General features: G+C 35.6%; 1 protein-coding gene across 1 annotated transcript in view; it reads left to right on the top strand.

The window, feature by feature from the left end:
* Positions 1-10,828, top strand: part of DNAJC10 (DnaJ heat shock protein family (Hsp40) member C10) — a 51,516-nt gene that overhangs the window by 6,701 nt on the left and 33,987 nt on the right. Inside the window, exons 5-6 of the mRNA XM_080798872.1 lie at positions 9,901-9,983; positions 10,226-10,357. Of these exons, the coding sequence (XP_080654998.1) occupies positions 9,901-9,983; positions 10,226-10,357 (215 nt within the window). The remainder of the gene's footprint in view (positions 1-9,900; positions 9,984-10,225; positions 10,358-10,828) is intronic.

Below are 10,828 nucleotides of genomic sequence, written 5' to 3'. Positions count from 1 at the left end.
AATGAATTTGTTGCAAAAAATAACAAAACCTCAAATTTGTATTAAAACAGTATTGTTATCTCAAAAGAACTTTTAGAAACCAATGTTATCTAACCATACAAAGTGTAAGGTTGCAAATTTAGAGACCATGAATTTGGATAAGAGTTCCAGAGTCAGATAACACATCAGGTGAAGGAAGGACTTGTGAATTCTCAACCTTCTAACCCTTCAGAAAAAAACAAGTAAAGGATTAATTTGATCACAGGATTATGATGAGGCTATTTCCAAAAAGCATGATCAAAAGAAGAGGTTTCCCCCTGTTGTAGAGGTTTGGAAAACGCAGACAAAGCCTTCCCTTCTCTCTCAGATACAAAGAGGAAAAAGGGAAGTTGGATGTCTAAAAGCATTTATTAGGGGCTTTATTAGGTTTTTCTTTAAAGTCCCAAAAGCTGTGTCTATTCACTCTTAACAAATAGTAGGGTCAGGTGTGTCCTTTTTTTTAGTAAAGCATATAGAAGTTGAGCTAGAAGAAAAGTTTGGAATCCACTTTCAGCAGTGTCCAGTCAGTCCAAGAAAACCTTGCAATTAGAGATTAGCTTCAGAGTTGGGGGGGAAGTTCGGGATCCACTGAAGCCTACCTGAATTCAAAATGTAGCCCTTGTTCTGGCATAATATTTTTCTAAGAAATGTCAACCTGGTAAATGAATGGGGTGGCAGAACTAAGGAGATAAAGGTGGATATTTCTTAAAGACCCTAGACAAAAGGGAATAGGTTTAGAGCTAGGAAGCTGTTGAGGTTGATTAGAGACCCGCACTATTTGAATTGTTTCAGTACTCTGGGGCAAGTTTACTTTATAGCAGTGAGGTAGAGCACAAAGACTATAGCTCTGGTGTCAAGCACAGGGAAAAACAAATAGTTTTTCCAAGCTAATTAAGTGGGAAGATTGGGAAGATGCCTGGTAGTTCCTTGGATCCCTATCACTGGGAATTAGGAAGGCATTGGAAAGGTGTCTAGGGGACTAAAGACATCTAATGCACTTAAGAGGGTAACAATCTTCTATCCAATGTCCTGGCTCTTTTCAACAACAGCAGACACTAGGAGGTTTTGGTTTTGCTTAGCGGCTTTCATTTGCTGGGGTTGAAAATTAAGAATTTTAGTGGTTTGTCTTTCAGGTGACTCATTTAGGGTGTGAGCAAGCTGGTTTGCCAAATTTAATCTGTAGTGGACATAGTTTCCCATTTTGTCTTGGTTCTTTTAACTAAAAGAGACCCGGGTTCAGCTTGCTAATAAACATAAAGTTAAATGCTACCTGTGTGGATTCAGCATGCACAGTAAGATAAGAATTTTCTTTAAAGATAATTTGAAGTTGATTGTAATAATCATGAACAGGCTCATCAGGCTTTTGTGTGCAAGCCTGAATTTTGTTCCAGGCAACAGGCTTAGGAAAGGCTGCTATAATTGCTCAGTGGAGGTTTATAGCTGAGTGTTCTAACATCTTGCCAAAAGTTTAGGGTCTGTTTCTCAGAATCCCTTTCAGGATGTTCGCCCTGGGCTGATTTCATCCAGCGTTTGGTCTGGCCCTCATGAACAAGCATGTAGGCTAACTGAAAAATATCTGAGAGACCAGGTTGGTAAGTTTGAATAACTATGCTAAAATCTTCAGCAGACCTATCGGGGTTGTCACTCACTTTAGGAAACTCTCTAACTATGGCTTGTAATTCAGCTTTAGTCCAGGGAACCTAAGAAATTTGGGGGTTATTTGGATTCTCAGAAGTCTCTAATGGGATAGGTTTAGTAGGTTCTGGAGAGATGGGAGCAGGGAGAGGTTCCAAATAACTCAGAGAAGTGCAGTTAGAAAATTCAAATGAGGAAACCGAGGGCCTGGAGGAGGTGGAGGTAGAGGTGTGTAGTAGGGAAGGAGGATGATGACAGTGGAGGTGGGGCCTCAGCATGGGGGGCTGTACACATTCTGAGGCGAGATCGGGGAGGGGGAAAGGAGCCCTTGGAAGTCTTTTAGTCTTTTTTTAATTGTTCGCCTCATTTAGTATAAAAATTGTATTTTGCAGAGGCAATTTTAGGTTCCTGGTAATGGTCAGATGCTTCAAAATACCAGGCAATACAGGCATCCCATTCAGTTTCGACAACTGTAGAGCCATGGCTATCCAGTTCAGTTTTGAGGAAAGTAAGTTTGGGGAGATCCAAAGTTCACCATAATGGTCGCTGAAGTTCTAAAATTAAATTTAGTTAAGTGGGTCCATTTACTTAGAGATATGCATAAGGAAGAACCGTAGTTTTTAAACATAAAACCAGCTGAAGTCCTAGAAGTACAGACACCCTCAAAGCATTTTGATGACTAGTACCCCATTTTTTTTTTAGAGTTTTTTTCCTAAAGCAAAAAGAAAAATTCCTAAACAGCACAGTTCCAGTAGGAATAGTCTGGTTCCAGAAGGAATCAGACTAAAAGCCAGTACAGTCCCAACAAGAATAGTCCCTATAGAAAAGGTCTGGTCCCAAAAAGGAGTTGAACCAAAGGCCAACGCAGTTCCAACAGAAACAGTCTGGTTCCAAAGAAGAGTTGGACCAAAGGCCCGAGTTCTCTCAAGAAGAACAAAGCCTTAAAACAGATCCTGAATAAAGCCTGGAGAGCTCAAAATGCAGAGAATAGAACTCAAAATCCAGGAAAAAAACCTAACCTCAGATTACAGTGTTGTAAGGAAGGAGTTAGCTCAGTTGACTCTGTGGGTACCAGCATCTGCTGCTCACCTGTCTCATAGTTGTTGGTGTCCTGCCTGGAGCCCATGTCGCCAAATAATGTCAACCTGAAAACAGGATATTTTACCAGGAAAAGAAAGGGTTTATTCAATAATAGCAGGGAATTACAGTTTGGGACATGCAAGGTAGGGCAAAAACATAGGCAAGTCTAACAAACAGCAGAGAGGAATTTTACTTTACGGGGAAAAAGGAGGAAATTGGGAAGGGTTATTCTGAATGAAAATCCATTGGAGGAAAGCAGGAGTTCAGGGTGACAACAGTTTAATTGGCAGATCTACAGACTATAATTGATCATTCTTTTCTGTTAATAATGATTCTGTTGGGGTTTATAATTGACAGTTCTTACTGTAATTGATGCTGAGAGGTATGGCTCCTCATTCCAGCCTCCAACTCTAGTGAAGTTTCATTTTATTACTTTTCATCAATACACTGTGGATTAAATAATGTTCTTCGCAGAATGTGGGGCAGTATACTTTTTTCTAAAACATTAATATTTCTGCAGAGTAAATGTGTAAGTATGTACACAAGAAAGAAAGAGAAAAGAATGAATGATATGTGGCCCCAGAACAGTTGAAGACAGGTTTGGATGCCATGAGAGCTTGCTGCAAACTTGCACATAAACTTCCAGTTTTGGAGCTTTTGGATTTCAGAGTTTTGGTTAACTGTGGTTATTTTGGAAGCAGATTTATTTTGACTTTGATTTATGTGAAAATGGATGTAAAAATAAGAGTCCCATTAAAATTTTCCATTGCATTTTAGAAAATTTTAATTATTGGATTAGATTTTTACTTTCAAAGGCTGTGCAAGTGTAATAAAATAGGTTTATTCTTCTATTTCAAATAAATATTTTACCTCAAATTTCAATTTTGTTTTGTTCTATTATAATCTCATTTAATTTAGAAAATAAAAATAGCATACTAGCTACAAAAAATAATGCATATAGTGTTTGTCACATATTATCATTATCAAAGATGTCTAATAGTCGCTTGATTTTGAACAGTTTCTTCTGACCAAGAACTGCACTTATTTTCTCTATCCTGTTGGTGAACTTAGGCCTACAAAGATATTCAGTGCATTTTGTCAATAGTCTTATACATGAACACTTGAACAAGTTCTTACAAGTAAAAAGGCGTGTCTTCTATACAAAGAAAATTGGAAAAAATTGATTTTTTTTTAAATTTTTGGTAGACAGAACTGCTACTCATATCACAAGCTAGAGAATCATAACTCCACTGAATGTGGTTATATGAATCTATAGCTTTCCTCTATGGCTATTATTACCTCTCATCAGCTAGTTTGCCAGTGAGTGTTTGGGGATCAGTAGGGCAGAAAACTGGAATCAGAGATAGAATTGGAAGAACTGAACAGAACTTGAAAACTGACCAATTAATGGGGTGACCCAGAATGAGAGATTTTCCTGATGGTTATATTGCATATGGGTTCAAACATTTTCAGATGTGTCACTATGGAACAGTTATTAAAAACTGCTAATAATTCATGTACAACCCCCAAAGAGTAGTTAAAAATACAGCCACAAAACCTTAGAGATCATTTTTCGGAAATAATAAGCTAATACTGATAGGTTCAGTGCATAGTTGGCACCATGGCATCTGATCTCTGAAGGTACTCTGTAACTGGGCTGAAACAAGCTGATCCTGATGTTTTAATGGAAGAAGCTGAAGCAAGATAGTATCAATTTGTACTTGTGTAAATATCACATTGACCTACTTGGTTGTGTATTTCTTTCTATTACTAGTTATTTCTGTTGGTTTGTGTTACTTAGTTCTGTTGTTTGTATAACTATGCATATAATTGCAAAGATATTTTAAAATTATGTTGTTCTCTTTTTCCAGAGAGGAGTTATGCTTTCTTCTGGCTGAGGTCACTAACAACCTCAGATCAGTTTTATCCAGAGACTGAAATGATTCAAAAGCCGAGCTTTGGATTTTGAGAGGACTGGTCACTTTCCAGTTCATCTTTATTTAGAGAACCCTTTCTTAGATTTGCCCTGTACTCTTATTTTTGTCCCTCTAGCCTCATGAATGTATTGAAAGTTCTGCTCACTTTCTTGCCAATCAACTACCTTTTCTTGAAAACGCTGGCGTTGTGATTTCCACCTCCTTCCATGCTTTGGCCCTCTAGTTCTTCACTGTGTTGGTAAATGTCTGATGCTTTCAGCAGAAGTCTTATATTTTGTCCAATTTTGCAGTTGTTGTGGGAGAGTTAGTGCTAATTACATAGTTCACTTTTATCAGTACTGAACTCTAGAATGTTTATAGTACAGAAGAGAAAATCTGATTAGTAAACTCCACTTAAGGCTCTCATCCTTCCCACTAAGCATGGTTCATCCTGTCTTTTTATGTGTCACAGAAAAGTAGATTATCAGTCATTATAAGCAAATTCTAGACAGTATCTGCAAAAGCAGAGGACATCTCACTTTTACTAGTCATTCTGAATAGTACTTACATAATACAGGCATCCTTTTGAAGACAAACTCAAGAAATTGCAAAGGAGCTCACAGCACCTCTGCCTCTTTTTTTTTTCTTTTCTTTTTTCTTAAATCCCCATCATCTAACAAAGTGAAATCTAGGATTTTGTTCAATTATTTGTCAGAAAACTCTTTTAGAGAGTAGTTATTGTTAATTTCAATTAACAATTATGAATTGTAATTCTTGTAATTATGACAGGCATACTTATCTAGTTAATACAAGATGTAAAGGCATCTAACAAACAGTGTTTGTTACATTCAGTAACATTCAGTGTTGAAATGATACAAAGCACAGCCTGCATAGGGTAAACTTCTCAACATTCTGGGCCATGTTTGCAGGAGTGTGTGCAATAACTGGATCCTTAGTAAGGTTTTAGGGAATCTCAGGAATAGGGGCTATACTGGATTGCTTCCCATTGGTAAGACTTGTTTTGAAACCCTTTTCCTCGGGGCAAGAAAGATGAAATTCTACCATCGGGAATAATAACACGAACTTCCTTTAATACCCTAAATTTTCTAATTTTTTTCCATAATAGTCACATCAGGGAGTGAATTATTTCTCAATAACTAAAATGAATCAATGAATAATAAACATCCTCTTACAAGGCTTCATTTTGAGGGACAAAAATCGTAGCAAAAAATTTTTTAATGTGCAGTTTCATGGAGCTGTTGATTTCACAACTGTGCTGTCTGCCAGCAAGTCCTGTGCTGCCTCTTTGTGAGTTATTATGACAAAGTTCTTTCAAATAATAAGTGGTCATATTATAAGAATGTTTTGTAGGTAAGTGCTTGAAACATTGCTTTAATTTGTGAGCATCAGTTCCTATTCCAGGCAATTAATATTTAACATACTTAATCTTCACAACAAACGTCAATATTGATACTAGGTTTTTTTCCCCCAGAAAGTACAAACTGCATTTGAGGGATAAAAAAATTACATGCCTAAGTTCAGCTATTAGGTATTTGTGGTATATTTTACTATATTCATCTATGTTGATTGTTTCTCCTTCTCTGTGATGGAGAATTATACATCCGACTCTGTAGAACTCGGGCATGACCACGTGACTTGCTTTGGCCAGTGAAATGTGAACGGAAGTAATGTGTGTCACTTCTGGGCAGAAGCTTTTAAGAGCCAACATGTGGTTCACCATTTTGCTCTGTCAGGAGAAATAGCGTTGTTGAAAATAGAGCCTGCTCCTCCGGCCAGGGGTCAATGGTGAAATGATACGGAGGAGAGTTGCAGCCAACTCAATATAGACATGTAATAGATGGTAGAAATAAGCCTTTATTGTCAGCCCATGACATAATTGGAATCACTTGTATACTATAGCATAACCTTTCCTGACTGACACAGTACCAGAGACAGGGCATACACTCAACTCTGGTTCACCTTAAAGCCCATGCTTGTGCTGCTCTTTTTTTCTTAAATGAAATGAACCTGTTAGCATTAGAGTTACTCATCAATTGTCTTATTGACTGTATACCCTATACTTTTACGTTTAGTTTTCTCTTACTCAGTAATTTATGCTCTTAACTCTTCGATCTCTGTTACCACTTGTACATTTAGTTTTCTCTTACTCAGTAATTTATACTCTTAACTCTTTGATCTCTGTTACCTCACGTGTTTATGACCTCATCCCATTGTTACATTTTTCTAGGCTAACAAGTTATTAGCTGTAGTTGTGTGGATATCAGTGGACATTACTATAATTGTAGAATTTAGAAGCTGAAAGTTGCATTCTGAAATATACTTGTTTTATTCTGTGTTGCTGGGTTTTGTAAAAACATTGAGTGTCAATAACACAGCACTAAGAATAATTTTACTCAGCAGCAGTGGGAACTGTATAAATATGTTAAAAGTGCTCTATGAAAACAAAGTAACAAAAGGACATTTTTTCACTGTGAACAGTTTTGTGTCAATTTAAATGCCATTCAGATTTGTCATATGTCGTACTTTTATTTAAGACTTATGATCAGTCCTATTTTGTCTAATTATTTCTTTATCTTTTTATATATAAATACCCATCTCATTTCTTATTATAGCTAATGAAATAACCCTATTTCTGTTAGAGTCTTCACTGAGTTTATTAAAATTTTACCTAAATTATTACCAGTTGGTGGTCCAAGTTTATGTGGCAATTATTTTAGCCACTTAGATAGAATGATCTGTTGGTCAGACTTTCTAAACATTGCCAGGGAACAGCTGATAAAATCCTAAATTATATGCTTTACCAGTAATGTACAGATTAACTTCTCTCTACAGATCCATGTGTCTTGAAATTGAAAGTAAACATTGAGTTGTTTTTTGAGTAGAGTTGACACACTATGTTACATTAGTTTCAGGTGTACAACATAGTGACTCAACAGCTCTGTAGGTGTGTTGTGTTCATCACCAGTGTAGCTGCCTGTCACTGTGCAATGCTGTCACTGTGCAATGCTGTTTTAATACCACAAACTGGGGGCGCCTGGGTGGCTCGGTGGGTTAAAGCCTCTGCCTTCGGCTCAGGTCATGATCCCAGGGTCCTGGGATCGAGCCCCACATCGGGCTCTCTGCTCAGCAGGAAGCCTGCTTCCTCCTCTCTCTCTGCCTGCCTCTCTGCCTACTTGTGATCTCTCGCTGTCAAATAAATGAATAAAATCTTTAAAAAAAAAAATACTACAAACTGTATTCTCTGTATCTTTTATTCCCATGACTTATTTATTCCATAACTGGGAGCTGGTAACTCCCACTTCCCTTACCATTTTGCTCTTTCCCCACACATTCTTCCCCACTGGGAACCATCAGTTTGTACTTATATGTCTGATTCTGCTTTTTGTTTACTTATTCATCTGTTTGTTTTTTAGGTTTCACATATAAGTGAAATCATATGGTGTTTGTTTTTCTTTGACTTATTTCACTTAGCATAATAACCTTGTAGGTCCATCTTGTCACAAATGGCAGGATCTCATCCTTTTTATGGCTAATATTCCATTGTATATATACCACATTTTTAATCTATTAATCTGTCAGTGGACACTTAGGCTGCTTCCGTATCTTGGCTATTATAAATAATGCTGCAGTAAACACAAAGGTGCATGTTATCTTTCAAATTAGTTTTTTGTTTTTTCTAGGTAAATACCCAGTGAAATTATTGGATCATATGTTATTTCTATATTTAGTTTTTTGAGGAACCTCCCCATAACAATTTACACTCTCATCCACAGTGCACAAGTGTCCCATTCTCTGTACATCCTTGCCAGTACTTGTTATTTCTTCTTGATTCTAGCTATTCTGAGAGATGTAAAGTGATATCTCATAGTGGTTATGATTTGCTTTTCTCTGATGTTTAGTGATGTTAAGCATCTTTTACATACATCTGTGTATCTTTTTTGGAAAAATATACAGATCCCCTGCACATTTTTAATCAGATTATGTAGTTTTTTTGGTATTGGATTGTATAAACTTCTTAGTAGTTATCTTCTCTGATTTAGGAGGTTCCTTTTTTGGTTGATGGTTTTCTTTGCTGTGCAAAAGCTTTTTATTCTGATGTAATCCCAATAGTTTATTTTTACTTTTGTTTCCCTTGCTTTAGGAGACATTTCTAAAACAATGTTGTTACTGCTGGGGGTCAAAGAAATTTACGATGTTCTCTTCTTAGAGTTTACATCTGGTCATTTTATAGATTATAATGCATAATAGATTATTGGCTAGATATCATGTGATACTCAGATCCATTATATTAGCAAATATGTATTTGTGTTTTAAACTGTTAAAAACCTTGATCTAATGTTTTTCTAATAAAAGAGTTTAGGTAAATGACTTATTTAAGGGCAAAGATTAAATTTAATCTCCACAGTCCTTACTGTATTATGTAGTTGTCTTATTTCATTCTCTGAAAATTTGAAGTAGCTGTCAGAACTAATTGACCCAGGTATTTAACCTGTTCTGCAGTTAGTAGATGAACTTAAATTTCCAGCTCTCTCACTGTTTCTCCTCTTCATTTATTTCTCTTATCCACACAAACTTCTGTATGAGGTTTGGCTGCTGATTCCTTATGCCACATCTTCTCAGAGCTTCATGGTGACAAGTGTGTCTTGCAGCTTAGGGTTGCTCTTTAGTCAAGTATGTGCCCAAAGGAGGTTTTTTTTTTTTGCGATATTGTTAGTTTGACAGTTGATACACAGTTGACCATTGAACAATGCAGGGGTTAGGGGCACTGGCCTCCCACCCAGCTGACTTTCCCAAACATTACTACTAATAGCCTTCTGTTGACTAGAAGCCTTGCAGTAACATAACGGTTGATTAACACATGTTTTGTATATTATTCTTAATAGTAAACTGTATTTTATATTATTTTATTTTTATTTATATTTATTATTTTATTTTATATTATATTATATTATTTTATAATAGTATATTATTCTTAATAGTAAACTGGAGGAAAAATTATTAAAATCATAAGGAAGAGAAAATACATGTACATTACTGTACTGTATCAGAAAAAAATCCAAGCCCATGTTGTTCAAGGGTCAACTGTAATATGTTCTCTTTTTATAGAAAAACTTGCACAGAAAATAACAAAGGTAGTATGGAAGATGTATGACTGCAACAAAATTTTAACTAAAATATGCACAAACCTTTAGCAAATAATTCTAAGTTATTTTGGTTTTATATGCTTTAGATGCTGCTGTTAATTCTGGAGAACTTTGGTTTGTGAACTTTTACTCCCCAGGATGTTCGCACTGCCATGATTTAGCTCCCACAGTATGTATTTTTTTACATCTTGATTGTTAAAAAAATTTTATTCTGATCTGTCGAGTGTTTTTTTAATATATTAGGACTTTTTTCTATTAATAGTAATGATAACTATCAATTATCAAATACTTTCAGATATGTATGGTTTTATTTGATAAAAATACTCTCCTTTAAGAATGCGTAGCTTGAAGAGTGTTCAAGGAAAGAAAAATTACCTTATCAGGGAAATACTTATTCTTTTTTCTTACTAGTGGAGAGACTTTGCTAAAGAAGTGGATGGATTACTTCGAATTGGTGCTGTTAACTGTGGTGATGATAGAATGCTTTGCCGAATGAAGGGAGTCAACAGTTATCCCAGCCTATTCATTTTTAGGTCTGGAATGGTAAGGGGTAAAGTTGGCATTTTTTAAAATTTGGAACTTTATGATGACAAGGAAAATACTAGTGAGAACACAATACATGATTTTGTAGAATGTTTTGATTTTTAAATATGATTTTAGGTGCCATCTAACTAGACTCTAGTCATAATAAACATTTTGGATTATATTGTGAATACCTTAAATGCCATTACTTTGACCTTTCTTTATTTCAAAATTAAATGTTTACCATTGGTTTCTGTCTTAACTGAACCATTATGCATATTGTACTTTATAGTTCACAAAATATTTTACCTGTATTGTCTCATTGAATATAAGGTTCTGATATCTCCTTATTTTTCTAATGAAAAAACTGAAACTAGAAAACTATTATAAATAGTGTTGTTAAACTGTCTTTTGTGGAATCTATACAATCAAGATCTGCAGTATGTCATTTGGAAATAGTATTGAGAGATAAATCTTATTGTATTCAAAATA

The sequence above is a fragment of the Martes martes genome, assembly GCF_963455335.1.
Source record: "Martes martes genome assembly, chromosome: 3".
Taxonomy (NCBI): Eukaryota; Metazoa; Chordata; class Mammalia; order Carnivora; family Mustelidae; genus Martes; species Martes martes.
Note: the sequence above shows the minus strand (reverse complement) of the source record. Positions and strands in the feature narration are given on the sequence as shown.